Source organism: Topomyia yanbarensis, chromosome 3, assembly GCF_030247195.1.
Source record: "Topomyia yanbarensis strain Yona2022 chromosome 3, ASM3024719v1, whole genome shotgun sequence".
Taxonomy (NCBI): domain Eukaryota; kingdom Metazoa; phylum Arthropoda; class Insecta; order Diptera; family Culicidae; genus Topomyia; species Topomyia yanbarensis.
The window spans coordinates 259520487-259544386 of NC_080672.1; the positions used below are offsets into that span (position 1 = coordinate 259520487).

Sequence of the window (23900 nt, forward strand, 5' to 3'; positions counted from 1 at the left end):
TTTTCTCGAAAACAGTAAAATGTAATGTGAATGCACTGTATCAGTTTTTTTCTGAACAGTGAAATTTATTGTTACATGAAATTTTATTGTAAATCTACTGTGAGAACTTGGCATCGAACAATGTTGAAACAGTAATAACTATAATATTTATTATTTTATGATTGTTTGTAGGGTAAATGCTATTGTAAAATTCTATCCGGGCCTATACGATATATTTTTCTGCGTAAAATTTTAAATTTAGAATTCTTTTATTATCTCCGCGCGTCTCTTAAGTATGTATATCGTCTCCTGGTAAAACAACGAAAAAATGAAGACTTATTTCAATAGGTCCTATCTACAAAAGAGAGCCTCTGATTGTTTACTTTCTCTTCCGCTAATCCGCTCGCCTCTCATTGTTTACTTTCTCTTCCGCTAATTACTCGGCCATCTTCTTGATTTACCTCCCCCAACTGTTTGCGTAAAGCGGACACGTTCAATATTTTTGTCAATACTAGAGGGTATTGACAAAAGTATTGTGTGTAATGGAAGTATTGACGTATTGATGTGCATTTCAAATGGGATTGACGTATTGAAGCAATATCGTCAATACTGTGTATTGACCGAAATATTGAACCTGTAAGGGCTGCTTAATAAGCTAGTAAAAACCTTGGTCTTTCGAAACATACTGATAAGTGTTTAAAACGTTTTATTTTAATAATCGAAAGAGAAAGCGAAAAAAGAGGGCTCTCATTTGCAGATTGGACCTATTGAAAGAAAAAGTCTTCAAATAAGAATAAAAATATGAGCATACCTCTTATGTTTATTTGCTGACGAATTTGATTTTGACATTCCTTTTTTTCGAGCTCCGTCACATGTTTGGATCGTTTTGCAAGCTTTTGCCGGTTCGCTATTTCCATTCATCCCCAGTTGTTCGTGTTACCAAGTTTAGTTTTTCGTGCGCACATTGGGTACCGTGCTCGTGTAGCAGAAAGAAGAAGAGATCCAGAGTGGAATTTTTCAGTGAAAATTTTCGTGATTGTCGTGACGTCTGAACAGTAAGCTAAAAGCGATAATTATGTCGGCCAATACGGTGCTACTGGATTTCTCGCTCGATCCAACCCGCATCGGTGATGAAGTATCGCGCAAGGATATCGTGAAACTGTGTAAGGAGCACCTGGAAAAATATCTGCCCGGGCTGAAAATCACCTATGATATGCTAACAGAGGATGGATACCTGTGCATGCTGACCGCGGCCAGTGCAATCGTCACAACCATTCGATTCTTCAACCAAGGACTGATTACTATCAATATCGAATACTACCGGGCAGAGCGCGAACCGCCCAAAATATCCTTCGAAGTATGGATTTGTTCTATTTTTGATATTTAGGTTTTTATTAAGAAAATTTGTTGAAATGTTTGCTCTTGTGCGTTCTTTAGTTCCTTAGAATTTTTCCTCTTTATAAATTGTAATAACATGGAAAAATTCTATCAAAAAAGGGATGATTAACTGCAGCCTTTGGTCAAAGAAAATTCTAGATAGAATCAGTGAAAAATCGATAATGTTAACGAAGGCTTCATGTTACTTAGTTAACTCGTATTTCGTCCAGTTGCCTTATTTGAAGCTGAAAAAGCGACTCAAGTCTATGCCCAAAATATGCATTCATGTGTTATTTTACACCATGTGTCTGGACCATTTTCGAAAAGGAAACGAAAGTTTAGGAACTCGCGTGCTTGTTACTATTATCAGTAGTGCCATAAAACCAGGCTGTTGTTAACACCCCTAAACCATCGCTCCTCTATTTTAATTCAATGCAGTATTTTTAACTTTTCCATTATTATCACTGGTTGTAGCAAATAAAATCGCTAGAGAATAATTTACGCATAAAATTGGAGGCGAATCGTTCCAAACACCTCCCACCGATAAAAAGAGGCAGTAATATTGACGTATATTTAACAAGCTCAGGTTAGAAAATACTTCTCTATATACATACTATTGTTTCTTCCTCTTGTCTTGAATATCCTAGTATCATCTAATTATTTCATGCAAAACACATTCCCCTCTAACGATCCATTTGCAATAAATAACCATGCGATGTACGCTTGTCGAGGTAACATGGGTGATGTTGCAAGGATGAAGATAAATTGAGTCCTTTCATTCTGCATGTTTTCTTAACTTAATGGCTCTAATGTCAGTTCAAATAACAAAAAAAAAAACTCCGTGCTACGAGGATAGAAGGTATACTAATATGTCCACTGCAGTCCTGTTAAGGTAGTAATTTTGAGTGTACACAGAAGTTTTTCCCCTTATTTTTTCTGTAGTTTGTAATGCGCTAGTTATACTGCGAGAGGCTAACAGGTAACACGTTAAAATACTTTTATCTGCTTCGCATTTATCATCTCTTTCTCACATATCATGCAATTTTCTAAGGGGTGGATCTAGATTTTTTTATCTAACCTGAGATTTGATTAATGTTGGTTGATTGGCGCTACGTCTACAAACTATACATCAGTGCTCAATTGCATGTAGCTTGTGAACTATTGAGATGTGACTTTGTTTAAATCTAGTACGTAAGTAAAAACGCCCTAGATCCGCGCCTGCCTCTTTTTACGTTGGAGAGTTTTTGGGTTCTCGATTTTTCCTTCCTTTCATACATTACCAAAACTGAAATTGGAAAATCAGAATCAAAACTAAAGTGCAAGTTGGTTAAGAAAAGTCAGTTATTATTCTACCCAATATGCAGCCAGGTTCATCTCACTACCCCCAGTTTTGACATTGCTTTTGTACAATTCTGTACCTCACCTTCGGTTACTTTATTATTTCCTGTTTTTATCTCCTCCGAAATGCGCACCTATCAAATCACCAAATGTCGTTGGTATGATGTTTTTGTTCAAATCACCACCACCACCCCTAAAATCACCAAACAGCAAACACGTGAGCTCGAAAACAATCTGGTACAGAACTTGAAGCTTAACCACGGCCAGTCGCTGCCGACACTACAGCGAGGACCCCTAACTAAGTACTTCCCAACGGCAGGTAAGCACCTTTATCAGATGTTTGATTTTACTTGACATATTTTCCGCAGTTATTAATCATAGCTTTGTCATTACTAAACAATTGTATCGTGTGCGTGTTGTTCTATCGTAATTTCTATGCATAATCCTAGAATTGTGCTTAGATATACGATTGTTCAGATGTGATGCTATCGATGGGTTCGTGAGGGTTCGAGAATTTGCGTAAAAAGATGGGTGGGTTATGTCAGAAATATAAGCGGAATGAAGTAGAATGAATTTTAGGTTGTTAATACTAATGCAGTAATTTAAACTGAAAAACGCTTTTGTTATCATGAAAAAAATGATTTTGAAACAGGACAAAAAAATTTCTGACGGTCAAACTGTCGCCAGATGGCCACAAAGCAGTGCTATTAATTGAAATCACCACAACTGCAAGCCGTGGGTCGGAATTTCAAATAATGTCAAACATAAAGCTGCACCATTTAGTTTCCTAAAACGCCATATGTTTTACATGTTTTGGTAAAATGATTAGAAATCAGTCATCTTTTCGGACGAAAAAAAATAATGTAGATGGACCTGATGACATTGGAGGGATATTAAACAAGGATGTGTTACCGCACGACGAGCCAAACATTGCAATGTGCAACGTCTCAAAAGTATAAACAAAAACAAACCTTGCGCTAGCCCACAGCCATGCGTGGGTGAGGAAAACACCAAATAAAAATAGAACTAGTGCATGAGACGCATGCTGTAAATGTTTGCCTATGGAAAAGTAAGCAAAGTAATCAATGCAAGAGGTCTATTTGGTTAGGCTAGGAACTAGGCCAAAAATTGTTAAAAAGATGGGTGGGTAATGTCAGAGACATAACCGGAGTGAAGTAGAATACACTTTAGACCGGTAAATTCTGCTCTGGAATAAGCAATTTCTATGCGATTTTGTCGACTTTAACACATTCATAGTTTATTTGGAGTATTTTTGGAATTATCAAGTTGACAATTTGCAACATTCTTTGAAAATATTGTTGAACTTTTATGAATGAAGGCACGCAAACGAGCGTTTGACCGTCGTCCTACTACCAGCATCAGAGAAGTAGCAGATCAGCATTTTTCGCTACATGGCCTGTACCAAACAAACCGCTCGTAAGTCCACCGGAGGAAAGGCTCCCCGCAAGCAGTTGGCAACAGCCCCCTGGCAACCCTATACCATCATATGGAGTTTGACAGCGACCGACATATATGGGGTGTTATAGCTATAAAGCCCCAAACAAAGAATTATGTTCGGCACTATGCTCGATATTCAAGCATTCCACACGACGTTTTGCATCTTGTGGGATGATTTAATAATTTAATTTAATTGACATTTTGTAACTAAATACAGCTTCTAATCATTCGGTTCAAAATCAATGTTTTGCCTTTCTTGGCAGTGATGCTGGCTGTACAGAGACGTCGTCCTTGACAGGGGGCTGGTTGGCAACGAAGGCCGTGTAAAAGTGCACCAGTCACGGTTGGCGTTAAGAGCCTCATCGCTACCGAACAGAAACAGTCGCCCTGCGAAAAATTCACAGCTATCAGAAATCGAGCGGGCCTAAATTGTGACCCAAAATAAACCACAAACCAACAAGTTCTTTTCAGGACCAGCCAATTATAAAGTATTATTATTATAAATGAAATTTTCCATTGCCTTACAACCTCCCTCCCCCTTTCCACCCGGCTTGAATAACTATCAATCTTGATGATGCTGTGCGGCGGGGGCACTAGTTTTTATTATAGTGGAAAATTTAGGTTTGCGCGTTTTTCCCAAAAGTTTTTTAGCTGTGCTGTTTTCAAGGAAGTTGTAGTTGAATTCAAAATAAAATAGTTTATTTCTATTGTCAGAGATGGACCTTCCAACGAAAACTAGTTTGGCTCGCTTGGAATCGAATTGTATGGACCAACCACTGCTTTCACAAAATCTGTTATTTTCAGTAATTGAACATTCTACATTTTTGTAAATTGAATCATTACACTAACCTGTCTACAAATCACACAAATAACTTTTTTATTTTGTGCCATTCTACTTGAAAGCGACGATATTGTTCACAAGTGGCTCACTTACCATCCAACGCTCTTGACAAGCCACTTTCTGATGCTTGTAATAAAATTTCAATTCGATTCTTTGTCGATAAATTGATGGCCCTGAAAAGGGCCTGTTGTTTGGACAGTGTTCGGAATTTACTTGAAGCTGGTGTATATGGTAACAGTTTTGGTGCCATCTGAGACGGCATGCTTGGCCAACTCTTCTGACAGCAGCAAACGGACGGCGGTTTGAATTTTGCGGGAAATGCTGCAAACGAACTGCTGCATGCTGATGCTGCAAACGAACTGATCGTGAACAACAGCATGCTGAGCTTTTATACCTGACTACAGCACAATGTAAGCTCGTAGCTCCACCCCTTTGTTGCTCGACCACATATTTTTGATAAAGAACAAATTTAAAATTGTGTTTCCAATACGGAGGTTATCGAACACTCAGGGTAAAAAGAGTAATGTAATACGGCACCTTGGTAAAATGTTTGAGAATTGAAACCTTTTTTGAATGCGCCTAGTAAACACGAAACTGTAAACAAACACACAAATGATAACTTTTAATTTTGTTTCATTCTACGTGAAATCTACGATATTGTTCACAAGTAGCTCACTTGCCATCGAACGCTCTTGGCAAGCTACTTTCGGATGCTTGTAATAACAAAATTTCAATTCGATTCTTTGTTGATAAATGGCCCGTACCAAACATACCGCTCGTAAGTCCACCGGAGGAAAGCCTCCCCGCAAGCAGTAAGCAACGAAGGCCGTGTAAAAGTGCCCCAGTCACGGTTGGCGTTAGGAAGCCTCATCACTACTGAACAGAAACTGTCGCCCTGCGAGATATTCACAGCTATCAGCAATCGAGCAGGCCTAAATTGTGATCCAAAATAAACCACAAACCAACAAGTTCTTTTCAGGACCAGCCAATTATATTCCAGTAAGATATAAATGAAATTTTCGTTTTCCATTGCCTTACAACCTCTTTCCTCCCGGCTTGAATTACTATCAATCTTGATGATGCTGTGCGGCTGGGCACAGGCAGTTTCCATTATAGTGGAAAATTTAGGTTTGCTCGTTTTTCCCAAAAGTTTTTTGAGCTGTGCTGTTTTCAAGGAAGTTGTAGTTGAATTCAAAATAAAATAGTTTACTTCTATTGTCAGAGGTGGACCTTCCAACGAAAACTAGTCTGGCTCGCTTGGAATCGAATTGTATGGACCAACCACTGCTTTCACAAAATCCGTTATTTCAGTAATTGTACATTCTACAGAATTAGTCAACTATTTCCAATCAGCGCAAAAATCGAAGGTTTTCATTCAAAACAACAGAAGATTTAGAAAACGTTCGATTTTTGTAAATTGAATCATTACACTAAACTGTCTGTAAATCACAAATAACTTTCGATTTTGTGCCATTCTCGTGAAAGCGACGGTATTGTTCACAAGTGGCTCACTTACTATCCAACGCTCTTGACAAGCTGATGCTTGTAATAACAAAACTTCAATTTCATTCTTTGTCGATAAATTGATGGCCCTGAAAAGGGCCTTTTCATTGGGCAGTGTTCGAAATTTACTTGGTGCTGGTGTATATGGTAACAGTTTTGGTGCCATCGAAGACGGCATGCTTGGCCAACTCTTCTGACAGCAGCAAACGGACGGCGGTTTGAATTTTGCGGGAGATGCTGCAAACGAACTACTGTATGCTGATGCTGGAAACGAACTGAGCGTGAGCAACAGCATGCTGAGTTTTTATACCTGACTACAGCACAATGTAAGCTCGTCCTTTTTGTGTTGTCCTCAATATGTGCTCGTCGTAGCTCCACCCCTTGGTTGGTCGACCACATATTTTTGATAAAGAACAAAATTGAAATTGTGTTTCCACTACGGAGATTATCGAACACTCAGGGTAAAGAGAGTAATGTAATACGGCACCTTGGCAAAATGTTTGAGAATTGAAACCTTTTTTGAATGCGCCTAGTAAAAATGTTTTCCACTTCACTCCAGTTTGTTTCTGACCATATTTGCAATTTGCGTACTGAAATAAATCATAATTTAGGGTTTAACCCAAATAGCTCTCCAAGGAGAAACAGTCCATGAAACAGAAAATGCAAACTTATTCTTTGAAATGATTTTGGTGGCCCTGAAAAGGGCCTTTTTTATAATGATACAAGTGAGTTCTACCTTTTCAACTTCCAAATCCATACAAAGTGCGTCCCTGCCGCTTCAGAGTATAGACGACATTCATTGCGGTTTTGCGCTTGGCGTGTTCAGTGTAGGTCACGGCATCTCGGATGACATTTTCCTGCACACCATCAGCATTCGTAGATTAAATCGGAGATGCATTTTACACCACCACGACAAGCCAGACGCCGAATGGCGGATTTTGTGATTCCCTGGATTTTATCACGAAGAACCTTGCGATGACGCTTGATACGGGAACGCAAACATGATACCGCTCATTGTACCGTCCGGACGAACATGTTGCTCGTGTGGTAAGCGAGCACCTACTGATACAAAACAAGCTCGCGTGACCTGTATATATAATATTCCCGTATGTAATGAAACGCTTACATGCTCCTTTTTGACGGCTCTGTGTGGGATATGCTGGCAAATTGCGCATTTTCCTCGCTGTTTCCGAAGGATTTTTTAAAAATCCTAGTTTTGGTTTATTTATAGTAGTCGCACTAATTACGAAATTTAATACGAAATACGTGCACAAATTTCCGATCAGATAGTGCAAAAATATTGCAATTTCGTCCAGTAGAACGGAAGATACTCGCATTTCAAACCTGGGAAAATTTCTCAACTGAAATTTTTGAAACGGGACCCCATATTGAAACGTTAGAAGTATTCTACTTCAAAAAAGTTTTTCGGATAGCTTTAATCGATGCGACACCGAAATTCTCCCCTATAGGGTTTTGAAGGTCCTTTCACTGCAGAACCATTCTGAAATCGGTTATTGTAACATAAGTCTCCTCTTACAATAAAATACTAGTCCATTTTGATTTCAACGTCTCTTCAGCCTATATAGGTATGTACCTATATAGGTGGACTGTCTTTCTACTGATAAAAAAATCATTCCACTTTAGAAGTGCTGGCTCTCATATCGTAGATCACAGAACCAATTCTACGAAAGGACGTCCCTAGGTGCCAGCTGCCAATCGTTTCATTTCCGCTTCCTTCGCGCGGAAACAGATGTGAGATATGTCATTCTTGAAATTTTCAGTGTGGCTCTATACCTGGGTAGCACTTGAACATCGCAACATGACTCCAATTTGCATTAGATATATGGTATATAACGTAAGATGATCAGAAAAGAATCATAAAGAATGTCCTAATCGTTTTTGATCATAACATGTACTGCCGTTCTACGCCCAATTGTCCCATGTTGCAAAACTGGCAACTGAGAAAAACGCGATTGAAGATGAAAATTGTATTAGCCATCTGGAGGGATACGGTGTAACAAATAAAGCTTTATTGTCCAAAATTACGTTCATGGCAATCGTTTTCATTATAATCAGTCCAGTTTTTTATTATAGAGATTCAATTAACGTTAGTTTTTAAGAAAAATGTTAAGTGGGACTGTTATGCCGAGAAATCGAGCGGAAACCGGAAAGTTCTACGCATATCAGTCCCATAACGATCTTTGTAAATGATGCTCACAACTCATTTTTTTACAAAAGTGTATGTCGTGAGTTTTTCTGTTACTCGGGAGATTTGTTGCTTTATCAAAATTGGACATAGGGTAAAGTACCTATTTTTACACTATTTAGAAGGGTACCTCACAAGATCATTAATTACTCTGCCTACACTCGATGGAGTGCATTAATTTGGCATTCACAACCTTGCTTCGTTCTTAAGAACCAATCTAATAACACAAATGGCCTAAAAACGATGAAATGCTAGTGTTTGATCGCAACTAAAGTTCCAATCGAGTGCTCCAATTGTCGCCTTACCATTTGATCCAATGTGTTGAACAAAGATAGCAAACGCTGCACTAACCAACGGCTTCAAATGGGTAGCGTGATAATAGAAACATTGCGAAAATAGGCTCATTATCCTCAATGCGTTCGCCATGTTATGCAAGCGACGATAGTTATGAAGAGCTTTACAGGATTGTTCTCACTGCTGTGATTAATATTGCCACTGCCATTTTTAATGATCCTGTATTTTTCCATCAATTTTTTCAGTGCCCGACATCTAGCGTAATGTACTTCTTAACTAAACGCTACGTAATTATTTTTTTATTGCGCACTTTTTTGGGATTTTTGTTAGTGGGACAATTATGCGTAGAATATCAACAATGGGACAAACAGACTTGGTATTTTTTCACGAAGTCTTCGAACAAACTTTATGATTTGGATGTGTTTTCTGAAAATATACATCAAAAAGTACTGTTTGGTTAAAAAAAGTGAAAATGACCAAAAAGCAACATGGGACAATTATGCGTAGAACGGCAGTGTAGGGAAAAGACAGGATTTGTCAGCAGGATACCATCAGTCCTAAATAAGGTATTGGCACTTAAGTCAAAAGACCAAAAATTGAATTATTAGTTTAATTCGAACGGGCGGGTTCGCTCCAGTCATACCTCTGTTCACTGGGCAAGTTACTCTGTTACCCACCGAAGTACGATGGGTAATAAACTAAAAAAATTAGACATCAGACGATAATAAAAACCCAGGCCTTGGTATCTAGCGGGGAAATTAAATAGATCAAATGTGTTGGGGTGATCAGCTGCCGTTGTATGTTGATTCTCGCTTTGCAGGCAGGGTACGATCACCGTCGCCAGTGGGATAACCATATGTTCTTTCTGGGATGTCACCATACCCAGGGATAGCATAAGGGTTAGTGCATTGGGCCGGAGTCTCAAAGGTTGCGAGTTTGAATCTCGACTCTGGGGGGAATTTTTTTCACATGATTGCTTAGGTTTACTCACCATTTGCGATCGGTTTTCCCTGTTGGATACCACCAGTCCTAAATAAGGTATTGGCACTTAAGTCAAAAGACCAAAAATTGAATTATTAGTTCAGCAGGATAATGCCGCAGTACATTCCTCAAAACTAACAAAATCTTTTCTCGCATCGAAACATCCTTGTCTTGGAATAGCCTGCTATCAGATTTTATCTAAATCCATTTGGCGTAGATTTACAGAACGGATGACAGTTCCATACAGCACTCCTACTGAAAGCGATTCTATAACATTTCCCCGAAAACCATTCCCCAGAAAATAAAACGCCGAAGCTTTTTCAATTCTATTCTATCCTAACCCTTACACAGCCAGTATTGAAAAGCATTCTGGAAAACACTGCAGTTATTCTGTAGTGTTTTTCTTGTCAATAATAATATTTGAAGCATATTTTCTCAGTCGCAAATAGTAAACGGCCAGCCCTTTATGCAGAGTTGGATTTGAAGATGTTTCAAAATTAGACGGCAATTAAATTTTTCAGTTAATGAATAATTTAATGAACGAATTGTTTTGAATCTTAAAGGTGGAAGTAACGAGAACAACCTACCGACCGTTTCTGTTTGAAGGGGATATGATAATTCGGTGGGAGTGACTTGGTCCAATCTGAAGTATCTCTCGCCTTTTTTGAACGTTCGGCATGACACTGTACCTTGACGTGGTCCGAGGGCTTATCCATTAAAGCAATATTACAGTGGTTAGACTACATTCTCTTTAGTTAAACTACATTTTGATCAATTTTCTTGCTTAACTTTTTTTACCCACTTATGTCATGGTAGAAATAATGTACAAAGTGGGTCTAGGGCAGGATTGTTAACCGATAATTCATCGTCATCGTCGATAACGTTAACCACCCGTAACCGTCATCGGAAACTCCGTTAACGATGATGTATCGTCGAATTCATCGTCATCGTCGATAATTCATCGGCGGTTATCGCGATACATTTTGCGTTACTTTACCATTTATCGGAGTTGAAGTTGAAGCGGTTAACATTCAATTATTTAGAAATATTTTATATTGAAGGGAAAGTTGTTGGCAGTTGGAAATCAACAGTTTTAGACATTTCATTGTTTTGACCACGAAAAAACAATTTTTGAGCTATAGTGTCTTCAGCAAAGTTTATTTTAACTCTTTCGCATTTTAAATCAGTCTGGTGATTAATTTCCCTAAAGCTTAGAAGCAAAATATGTTTGGTCATTTATGAAAATACAAAAAATAACTTTATTTAGCAAAGTTGTAGAGAATACCTAAAGCATTAACTTTGCTGAAAAACTATGTGTCTATCATTCGATTTTAATAGACATTTGTGAAAATTTCTATGATATACCCCTGAAAACTACTTTTTTCAAAATAACTTTTCCTGGTGAATTTGCAGAATCTCAAAATGTTTCAAGATTTTATTCTGCTTAACCCATTCATGCCCATGTTGTTTGTGGACAACATCGTTTTTAAACAGCTATAACTTTTGATTGTGGCGAGAATTGTTCACAAAAACAAGTAATTAGTCTGATTGATTTACGATGGAGTAGCGCTGCCAGGGACAGTTTACGTAGACAACGGAAAAAGATTTTTTTATATATCTTTGTTATGGTGCAATATTATTGAAAACTGGTAAAACTTATCAGTTTAGACTGTCGTTGGCTACGTTTTCCACGTAATTAGACTATTGTAATTATTCTAGGACAATTGTATCAAGCATTAGAAGGTAAAAATTGACCAGCTTCTAGCACTGCCATGGAAGCACCTATCTTTATGAAAATAGACTTTTCATGTTTCTTGACCCCACCGTTTTCAAGGAAAAAAGGTTTTGAAACCCTACATGCACTAGAAAAAAGTTGGGCATGAAAGGGTTAAGAAAATGCACAATTTTTGTAATGTTTGTATCTCTTACATCTTTGGAGTTATCAAATGTTTTAATGCCCAAAAAGCAATATTTTGGTATGGAAACCGCAAATTTCCACTGTCTGTATGCTAAATATACACACTCAATTTGGTTCGACAATTTCCCAACAGCCGTGTAGTCAGTAAATTTAGAAACTGATATCTCAGTAAAGTAAGATTTGTTTGCTGATTTTCAGTAAAATATTTTCCGAGTCTCAGCTATGAAACGTCGTCACTTTTACTGAGATCTCAGCAAAAAACTTGTTTACTGAGATCTCAGCTGTTGAAACTTCGGCAAAAGATACGAAAAATGCTGAGATTTGGCAGAAAAAATTAAGTGTGATACAGTGAAGACCCAATTTTATCAGCCCCCGATTTTTCTTCCCTTGATTTTGTCTACCCCCGATTTTTTCAGCTCTTTGACCTGTATTTGTCAGCCTCATGTGAAAATTCGTTTGGTGGGCTCTAGCATGCGAATCAAGTCAAATTGGAGTAAATTCCTTTTCTAGCATATTTTTCTTATAAATATGCAAAAATAAATATTTTTTTTTTTAATTTTGCACTGTAAGAGCTCCTTAAGGGAAATTTTTACTAAATGATCAGAAAGGGTTAAAAGACTATGTCAAGGAACTAGAGGAGGATATTTTAACCGCTGCAGTTTATTAAAAAGCAAGTAAAAAATATGTCTTGATTTTGTCAATGTCCCCGTTCAATCATCCTAAAATTCACCAAGGGACTGATACAAACGGATCTTCATTGTATTCAAAAAACGACTAAAACTCTATTATGAGGCCGTTCATAAATTACACTACATATTTAAGGGTAAAAGAAGGAAGTATGAAGCATTTTGTTACATAGTGGCTACAGGAAGATGGGGGGCTGGAACATAGCATACGAAATAAAAATTTGCTTCTCAGCTTTAGGGGGATTAATTACTAAACTAATATTTTCTCTAAAGAGGGTAATATTTTGTAAATAAACTTGACTGAAGACACTAAGCTAAAAACTCGCTTTTTCATGGTCAAAACAATTTTAACTTTTTTGTAACTTTGGAAACACAGTGCACAGGAATAATATCCGACTTCAAAAAGTGACTTCCTCACATTCTCAATAACATAAGTGAGTTTATGATAACATGAAAACTACCTTGTATATATCCCGGGCATAGCTGGCCGTCATACCGTAGCAACATCAACAATCTCTCCGATGCACTCTGGATGCACATATTCGTCCGCAAACTTAAAATCAGTTAGGTGATGTTGAGCATCACACCTGTATCCTTCTCGTAGTAAATAATGCGATGCTTCAGTTTGGCAATAACCATTTTGATCTTCAGCACGGCACGAAAACAGTAAGTCAGCTTACGAACAAAGTGCATATGTCAAACTATGTAGACAATTATCAGTGGAGAACAAAATCGTATTACCCGTCCTGGCGGTCATTGGTCTTAGCATCGAACATTCGCTTCAACTCCAGCTTGTATGCGTACTACTTCGGATACTCGTACGAAAAGTACTGACGTAACAGAACACAAAATACTTTCACTCGCGTTTGTAGAAACTTTCTTGACGTATGTCGACTTGACGTATGTCGAATTTATGAGTACGTATCTGTGCTTTGTGTACAGCTGGTCAATTTGACAGTTTCGTCGGTTCGTTTTCAACATGGTGTATCCGCAAAAAATGAGAAACGTGTGAACATGGAAGTTTTATTTTTTTTGTAACAATAATTTAAAACACTTTAAATGAGGGAATGTCATAATTATCTGAAATTAGTAGCGCAACAACTTTCCCGAAAAGTTGAAAAAATTCCATTTTCACGCATCGTCAGACCCCCGTGTGCATTGAAAATGTCCAAAACTATTTATTTTCAACTGCCTTCAACAGGTATTTATTTCTAAACAGTTGAAAGTTAACCGTATCAACTTTAACTACAATAAACGGGAAAGTAACGCAAAATGTATCGCGATAATCAATGAATTATCGCCGATGCCGATCAATACGACGATACAATTATCGACGATGACGATGAATGCGACGATACATTATCGTTAACGGAGTTTCCGATGATGATACATTATCGTTAACGAGTAACACCGATAAATTATCGTGCAAAATGTATCGTATTAACAACCACTCTAGGGCCAACTCTCGTGTTGGTGCGATCATGAATCGGTCACGTCCGGAAATCTCTATCCTCGATCTTAGCAACATGGGCCCATACATTCAATTTAACCAATAAAAAATAACGCTCATATTCACCAGACAGCACGTTCCATGGCAACATGACCGGAAACTCTGGTGATGCGGGGAACTCACTCTCTTTTAGCTACACAGCTGGAGTGCACACTGGAAATTATGTATCATATTTACCCGCGCGGTCATTCTATAACACATCCGAATACAAAAATGATAACACGGTTGCAAAATCGAATTTATACACGTGTAGTCATATACGCGCTGGCAAACGCGACAACTCCCTAACGCACAAACGCTTGAGCCCTTTGCGATCATCCACGCATACTTACGCTAGCGATCACTCAAACTTGATAACAAACCAGTGATAAAGTTAACCTCTTTCGAACTTTCAAATTTACATTACATAATATCAAAATACAAATATTTGATATCATACCTTATGGAAAAACCTGTTTTAATCTAGCTAGTGGTGCAATTGTGCCTTTCTCATTTGTCCAAACTACGATTCCATGACTCATTATGTTCAATACAATAGTGGAAATGTATATTACATATTCAGTACGATTTGCACAAAATACATACAATGGATCGACAGCCACAATTTTGAGATACTATGTTTCGACACTGATACATCGCTTGAAACCAGCGGCGAATCAAGGAGGAAGATCCGTTAAAAAAATTTAAACTAGTTATAATTTTAAAATAGCAACCCCTTACTGGATACTCCTACCTAAGCCTATACAAGCCAAAAAAAATTCGGTCTGGATTAGGATGACGATTTTTAGAGCGAATGCATAACCTTTTTATGTGAGAAAGGCAAAACATACGATTTTTATTTTTGAACAGCCAACAGTAGTCCTGTTCAATTCACCTTTTCATCACATTCTGTAGCGCAATTATTCGTCAAGCATACATCAATTCCTCAACCCTACCCCTACCCACATCCAAACGCTTCAAAATGAAAATGAAAGTATCTTTCACCTTTTTGCCTTTATCATCAGCGATGTTAGATCTACGGAAATCTCCGTAGATCTACGGATTTGGAGGTTCTCTAGGGATCTACGGATCCGTAGATAAAATCTACGGAAATGCAATTTTTTCTACGGAAATCTACGGATTTATCTCAGTGTACTTTTGAAGAAGGTTGCCAATGATCGACAGTTATTTTTTCTATTGGAAAATCATCTTAACAAAATGGAGAATCCGCAAAACCACGTTGTGCGATAATAAATACCAGCGATCGAAAATTCAACTCGAGAATATGGACCATGCTTTATAAAACGCCTTCCAAAAGTTATACCGCATTTCGGCGATAATGAGTCGCGAAAATTATATGTAGTTCAAATCAATAAATCCAGTAAAAGTCGTATTGAATAGAATTTAATTTATAGTCTCATCTGCAAATGATAAATTGTTTATTTCATAGAATTCAAGCAACGTTTTAATTCGTATATTTGATTCGTGCACGTAGCCTGACATCTGATTTGTCGATCGATTGGCGCTGGTTCAGGTAAAAGCGAAAAGGACACTGAGTATCGTGACTGTTGTCTTTGATAGTTGGAAATATTGGTTGACCAATCTCGGCGCGGCCCGATGTAAATATGAATATCTGTAGCACTTTTTAAGACGAAATGCTATTAAGATGCACAACTGGAAATTCCGAATGGCAAAACGCGATCCAAAATCAGCTGGGTATTTCTCCGATGTCATTGATGTCAGGACCTTCTGAGAAACGAACGTCGCCTCTGACCATGTTCTGGTGGTATGTGGTATTTGTACTTGACCAAACTAGAAGGCGAATGCTCACAGCGGTTACACGTCAAAAAGGAGCGATATGGTCGTCCACATCGTACGAATGAGGGTACAACAAAAATGAAGAAAGCTTTGCCATGAATGACACGTGAAAGCGATCAACAACACGAGAAGGAAAAACTTTTATTACTAAAGCAATTAGAGTTATCTAAATCTGTCCAGCAACCAACGTCACGTTAAAAGGGAATATGTGTATTGCCACATATAACGTTAATCTCATTCAGCTTCAACATGTTCGAAATTTGGCTCTGGTATGCATACCTAGTACCTCACTAGATCAATTTATCTACAGTAACAGCATGACACATCTTTATGAACAGGATTAAGGTCCCCGTCTACAAGGAGGGCGGTGCAATCGACGGAAGACTACATGATTTGTCTCCTGATGGCGTTATCCGTAGATTCATATAGCAAGACGACGAAGTTGTTGCCGATAAAGACGTGTTCAGGAATTTGTTCCCCTACGCTGTTCGGGTTGTGAGAATGCGGATAGAACACTCTATTCCTTTCTTCGTGACCCTGGAAAATGTAACCAACTGGCACATATAACCAACAAACTGTTACGTTTCAATTCTACAAACAACTATGGAAAACAGTGGTATAAAATCTCTCTTTTGTTGCCCATTTCTGCTGCATTAACCGCAGCCAGGATTCAGTTTCAACGCCTTATTCATTCTTTAATCTGCATCTTGACTGAAGTTTAAAGCAGAGTCTAAAGCCTTCAGCTCGGAGGCAATATTAATGCATTCACCCACCAAAACATTCATGTGTTTTATATGAGCTCTGTGAAATTAAAAGCAGAAGGTGGCATCTGTTACATTTTCGAGAAAAAGTGAATTGTGTAATCTATGAATTTGAATTTGAATCGAAAATAACTGAATGAACGCGCTGCCTCAAACGAACTAAGAACGAGGCAAACAACTGCAATATTCCCTCCAGCGCGGCAGGCATACATTGAATTTTGCCATAACCAAAAAAATCTCGACTTCAACGCCGAAAGCAAAAAAGCAAAGCAGTGGTCCAACCAGCAACGACAGCTAAACCAGAATCTTATATTGAATCATCAACGATTACCTCCAGTACTTTTATAGCAACAAATAGCACCGCCAAACAAGATGCAAATGGTAGATAAAGATTCATCAAATTGCATCATGAAAAAAACGCTGCACAACACAACACATCGGGATGTTTTCTCTTGAAAATGTGAGAAGAAGTAGTTTAGAAAGTATTTATTACATTGTGTTTTTATCGCTGTCAGAACGACGCTGAATCCCTCTGGATAAAGACTCGTCACGTCAATCGTTTGTTTACCATTTATCTGTCAGTGTCATTCCAATCTAGCACGAAACCTGTCAGTGTCATTTAGTTGGGATAAGATGGCGAGGCTTTATTCAGTAATTCAGCGTCTTTAGCTGTCAGTTTTTCGAAAATTGGAACGAAAAGCAACATCGCGAATTCATTTTGCGACACCCATCGGGACATCGGAAAACAATTGGGAATCGTGCAATCAACCGTGAGTCGTATGATTAAAAGGTACTACTAAACTGTGAGCATCGAATGGAAGGAGAAACGCAGGCAGAATGGATGTTCTATTAGTGGTCAGGATCAGAAGCGTGTAGTGAAAGAGTTTAAGCGTAATCCAATGCTTCGGTCAGGGTGTGCCTAAAAAGTTGAATCTGTCCAAGTCTTTGGTTCAGAGAGCCAAAGGCCGGGAGAAACAAAGTACAAAGTGCAGAAGGCTTCAAATCGTGACGAACGGAAAAATTTGGTGGGAAAGTCATGGGCGTGAAAACTGTACACCCAGATGCTGACGAAGCCTCATTATCTCATCATAGATGATAAGACTTGCGTCAAGGCGGACATTCTGTAGCTTCCGGGGCAACTATTCTTCACCACCCAGCACAAATTTGATGCTCCAGAGGAAGTAAGGATGCAGAAACCAAGTTTGCCAATAAATACATGATTTGTCAAGCGATTTGCTTTTGTGGCAACCGGAGTAAGCCTTTCCTGACAACCGAGACTGTAAACGGGGAGATCTATCTCGAGGAGTGTCTTCAGAAGCATCTGTTTCCTCTTTTGAAATAACCCGAGGGTCCTACGATCTTCTGGCCGGATCTAGCTTCGAGCCACTATTCAAATGTTGTCCTGGAATGGTACGAAGCCAACGGGGCTACTTTCGTACCCAAGGAAATGAACCGGAACTAAGGCACATCGAAAAATACAGCAGGCACTACGGAAGCATCCCAAGGAGGTCAAATCTGAGGAAGACATGAAGAAAAAATGGGTTTCCGTATAGGAGAAGCTGAAGCTAGTTGTTGTACAGAAACTAATGAGGGGAGCTAAGCGTAATGTGCGAGCGTAAGGTTGTGGTGTTGTAGTTGAATAAAATAAATATGCCAAAAACTTACTAATGGGTTATATTGTATTGTCTGAAAGTTTGAAAAGAATCGGACAAACTTGGTAATTTTTTACAGCGTTTTTTCCGTGGTGCAATTTGATGTGGGACATTTCGGAAGGTTTCACGACCGTAGTCAGCAAATCGAAGAAGCATACAAAGCCTACCGACCGTTAAATTCTAAGCAACTGCTGCGTTGTTAGCATGGACGAAGTGACGATCAAAGAAGCAGACTGAATGACCGTCAGGCATTGCTACAAATGCCCCCTACAAAAAAGCTCCGCGCGCAATAGTTAATTGCGCGCGAGGGAAATACTACTAGCCTATTGAAAAAATCTTTATCTTTATTTGTTGTAAATATATAAAAGGCAAAGGCAATATATAAAGGCGCATTGAATAGCGTCATATAAACGAACAATATAACAAAAATTTGGGATAGCACAATCACCAATAAGTATTAAGAATAAGTGGCCAGATGGCAATAACAGAATCCCGTTCGAACATCTAAAAGTCGGGAGTGACAAGCAGGACGAAGCAATCCACTGCATGATCGTCAATATCGCATAACAATCCTCAATATCGCCTATGAATACCCTGTTCTGTTTAAAAGACTGCGCCCGTTGGCTGAATCGGGTGACGGTGAATACCAAAACAGACGATTTACGAAGGACCAGTTACTAGCATAAAAAATATTTTGAAAACTTGTATTCTTTCTGTAGAACTAACAAGAATGGTTCCTGAACGAACAACATGAGCGACGTTAGAACCCTCGACTATACTGAGCAATTCTATAGATATTGTCATATAAAATTTGGAGCTTTACAAGGACAATGTGGACTAAAAAAATACTTTTCATCCATTGTGTAATATAATTTTAAGAAATTTTTCAGCATTGCTAATTTTTAGGTTACAAATAGGCCTTAACAGTGCGTCTTGAATAAGTCGGTTGGACTGCTATTTTAAAATGCTTTTTACTGCTGTTGTGTATTGAAAATGCTGCCTACTAGTAAGAAGCATTTGTAGAGTACTAAATATCAATTCATTAATGAATATAACTTTAACTTGGAATTGAGTTTGGGCACACAATCCCTAAATGGGGTGAAAAACACTATCTGCAAAATGACGACACGAATGAACTCTTGCTGAATGACGTTCACGTTTGACAATTCTCGGTGGTTTGTTTACTTTGTCAGTTGCGTGAGTTCGAGTGCAACGGGTGCTCATCTGTCACATTCGAACTCACGTAACTCCTATGTAAACAAACCACCGAGAATTGTCAAACGAAGTTCATCATTTTGTGGGGTTATGCCGGTTGGTGTAAAACCTAATTTGGAATACTTTTGTTTCTTGAGTGCAGAGCAAATCTACGGATTTAATGTCGCGAATATCTGGCATCGCTGTTTATCATATAAAGAAAGGCTATACCATCACTCCAACAATCAACTTTTCAACCGAGGCCCGGAGGGCCGATTATCATATACCATTCGATTCAGCTCGTCGAGTTCGGCAAATGTCTGTGTGTATATATGTGTGTGTCAAAAAATTACACTGGATTTTCTCATAGAAGGCTGAACTGGTTTACACAAACTTAGTTTCAAATGAACGGTGTAACGCTCCCATAAGACGCTATTGAATTTTTAATTGATCGGATTTCCGGTTCCGGAGTTACGGGTTGAAGGTCACACAGCAAATTACCATATAAACTGGTAACCCTATGATGCGATACATATTCAAATGGTTTCAACATTACTTGGATTTGGGTGTCTAGATCACCAATGACTAATCATAGTAGTTTTAACCATATTGGCCACCTACGACAGTTCTTGATTCCCCCAGGGAACTCGTCAAGTTCCTGATCTAATGTCACACCTATTTCCCAGCAAACTCTTAAGCGATTTTTACAAACTTAATTTCAAATGTACGATATAGTACTCCCATTGGACCCAATTCAAAATCAGTGCTTTTGAACTTTATTCGGATCTGACTTTTGGTTCTGGAGTTACAGAGTGGTTATTGGTTATAATTTCTCATATGAACCAATACAAGTAATTCCTCGTAGGTTTAAAATCTATTGAAATGAACATTAAATTACTTCGATTCGCAGGCCTAGATCACTGATGGCGAGGCAAAGATTATTGGAATATATTGTCCACTATCGACGATTCCAGAAGTCCCAGGTTCCGGGCATAGTCCAGATCTAAAACCACTTCGGTAATGACTGAACCAAATTTTCACTAACCTAGTCTCAATTGAAAAGTGTAATATGAAGTTCGATGTTGAACCCTCCATCTACCCCTCCATCTCCTACTTCTCAACTCCCCCCACCCTATCTCACCCTCCACTTTCTCAGACAAACCTCCCACCTGTATTCCCTTCATTCACCCTGTATACTAAAATAAGTTAGATGATTCCCGACGCATCTTCCCCTCCCACTAATTATATCCATTCCCTTCTCCAACATGAAGTTAACATGAATACAACATTGAACGCTGATTAAGCTATATTAAATATTATATTTTTGTTTGTTTCCAGTGTGTCAGTGTCGACATGTTGCTTATCAGGTTCGTGACAGTCGTGCACTTATATATATATATATATATATATATATATATATATATATATATATATATATATATATATATATATATATATATATATATATATATATATATATATATATATATATATATATATATATATATATATATATATATATATATATATATATATATATATATATATATATATATATATATATATATATATATATATATATATATATATATATATATATATATATATATATATATATATATATATATATATATATATATATATATATATATATATATATATATATATATATATATATATATATATATATATATATATATATATATATATATATATATATATATATATATATATATATATATATATATATATATATATATATATATATATATATATATATATATATATATATATATATATATATATATATATATATATATATATATATATATATATATATATATATATATATATATATATATATATATATATATATATATATATATATATATATATATATATATATATATATATATATATATATATATATATATATATATATACTTATCAAATGTTATATGAATGTAATAGACATTTCCACAATGTTTTATTGAACGTAACCAGGCATTAAATCATAGTTTTTTATAAATGAGAAAGGCACAATTGCACCACTAGGCATATAAAAACAGGTTTTTGAAGAGAAAAACTACTGATATTTTACCGATGCTACCACTGTGGAGAGCTTTAGTACCGTGGAACTGGTTCTCGCCAAAAAGAGTCGGTACTAGGGACCTTATCCCTAACTCACGTTCTTTTACAGAGAAAATGTAGTAAATATGAAGAATAAGATTAATCAGTTTTGAAAATTGACTTTCAATTAATTTGTTAGTATTAAAAATGGTTCAGGTAGTCAAAATAACTAAGGATATTTAAAAAGGCTTTAGCATGATATATCTCTAAAATGCACTCGGTTCAGTTTAGCGGTGCACTGGTTATACGATACTAAAATATGAATAAAGTCGTGTAAATTGTTAAGTTTTATCAGAGCTCACACAAGTAGTATAAACCAAATAATTCTTAAAACATTGCTTGTTGAAAATGAAGCACACATACATCTGGTCTAGACAATACATGTAAAGTAATGTTTATTAACCTAAATTTAATTCAATAATTTCAGACGAGCGCGTGATCGAGTATGACATCGACAAGGTGCTTTACGACAAACGTTCTGACTTCCAGAAGATCCAGATTGTTCACTCCAAGAGTCTTGGCAACATGCTCGTTCTGGATGAGCTGCAGAGTAAGCTCCTTACCCCTTAATATATTCCAAAATAGTGAGACAGGTCCTAACTGATTCCTTTTTCAAAACCAATAGACATTGCAGAAGCCGATCTAATCTATACCGAAACGTTGATGCGCCGTGGTGTGGAAGACTACAAGGGTAAGGAAATTTGTATTCTCGGCGGCGGTGATGGGGCATTGCTATACGAGCTACTTAAGGAAGAGCCCAAACACGTCGTGATGTTGGAGATCGATGAGCTGGTCATGCAGGCATGCAACAAGTACATGAATTCAATCTGTGGCGACGTACTGGAGAGACGCAAGAGTGACAACTTTGAGATCATTGTCGGCGATTGTATGGTTTACCTCAACAAATACATCAAGGAAGGGCGAAAATTTGATTACGTCTTTGGTGATTTAACCGATATTCCGATTTCGGATACTCCGACCGGTGAAATCTGGGAGTTTATTTTAACGATTTTGGAGTCTTCCTTTAAGGTTTTGAAGTCGGACGGCAAATTCATGACGCATGTAAGTTTTGACCAGCTGGCTCACAATTTAAATCATTTTCTAGCATATTTTCTTTTTTCTATAGGGTAATGGAGTCAGCTGTCCTGAATCTCTTGAGATGTACGAAGAACAGCTCGCCAAGCTATCACCAAAGGTTAGTTTTACTAAATGCTCCGCGTTTGTGCCGTCTTTCATGGAAGAATGGGTATTCTATCAAGTCCAGTCTCAATCAGCTGTAACAGCCAGCGTTTGACTTCCACATCGCTGTGAGACCTGTGAATTCAAAGCTTCAGCCATTTTTCAAAAAGTTCCCGATTTTCTAAGCCATCATTGCGCTCGATATACCAGTAAAATGTCAATAGCTATGATAGTGTTCTTACTTCCAGTGTTGATAATATTGATACTCTCGAAAAGTAGCATTTTATCTTATCAGGACACCTTACCGCAATCGATGCACAGTAGTAGATACTTGTTATAGTAGATCTTCTAAATAGTCACCAAAATCGTTATTGCAATAAGTTGTTACGAATGAGGCACATGTCGGTTAGACGAATATCCAGAATACGTTTTTCGTTTTATGTTTATGATTTAGTAGAAAGGATCGAGCAGCACAAAGCATTTACGTGGTAGTTACGAACGAATAACGCTCGAAGTAATCAAATAGTTCCTTTAATTAATATATTTTACGTTTTATTTGGTGACTTCAGTAATTTTGAACTACGTAATGTCAACAGTGTTTCATTCAGTAGGTTTTCTGTGTGATACTAAAACAATTAATATGATTAGAAGAGATAGGACAAGTCAGTACTTAAAATATACTAGTAGTACCTAGTAGCATACTCTGTGTTACGATTCGCACTGCGCTGTTGAAGAGCAAGATTATCTTCAAATACAACCTTCAAAACGACACATACTTTGAGAACGTGTTTATTTTTCCAGATAATATCACTTATCATCCGAAATCAAGAGTCTAGACACACCTCAAGCACTTTTACCGCATCTTTCTTGAAAATAAAACTTAATTTACGTAAGTTTTTCTAGAATTTATGGATATGGATTCAAGGTTTTAACATCACATTTTGTATTTTTCCAGGAAATGGAAAGAATTTTCCGCATTTCCAAATCGACATTAATTTGATTGTTAAAATACACGATTTTATTAGTAGTTCATTGACCCATGTTATCTAGAAAAAACCTGTTTTAATCCACCTAGCGGTGCAATTGTGCCTTTCTC

General features: G+C 37.4%; 1 protein-coding gene across 2 annotated transcripts; it reads left to right on the top strand.

Moving 5' to 3' along the window:
• Positions 1-849: 849 nt before the first annotated feature.
• Positions 850-23579, top strand: LOC131686694 (spermine synthase). 2 transcript variants are annotated; one of them, XM_058970590.1, is made up of 5 exons: positions 850-1336; positions 1831-1942; positions 22053-22175; positions 22251-22687; positions 22752-23579. In XM_058970590.1, the coding sequence occupies exons 1-5, from the start codon at positions 1055-1057 to the stop codon at positions 22917-22919; spliced, it is 1122 nt and encodes a 373-aa protein (XP_058826573.1). In that variant the 5' UTR covers positions 850-1054; the 3' UTR covers positions 22920-23579. The 2 variants fall into 2 exon arrangements, with proteins under 2 accessions (XP_058826573.1, XP_058826574.1); XM_058970591.1 differs by lacking the exon at positions 1831-1942 and adding an exon at positions 2905-3013 and having other exon boundaries at positions 857-1336.
• Positions 23580-23900: the final 321 nt, after the last annotated feature.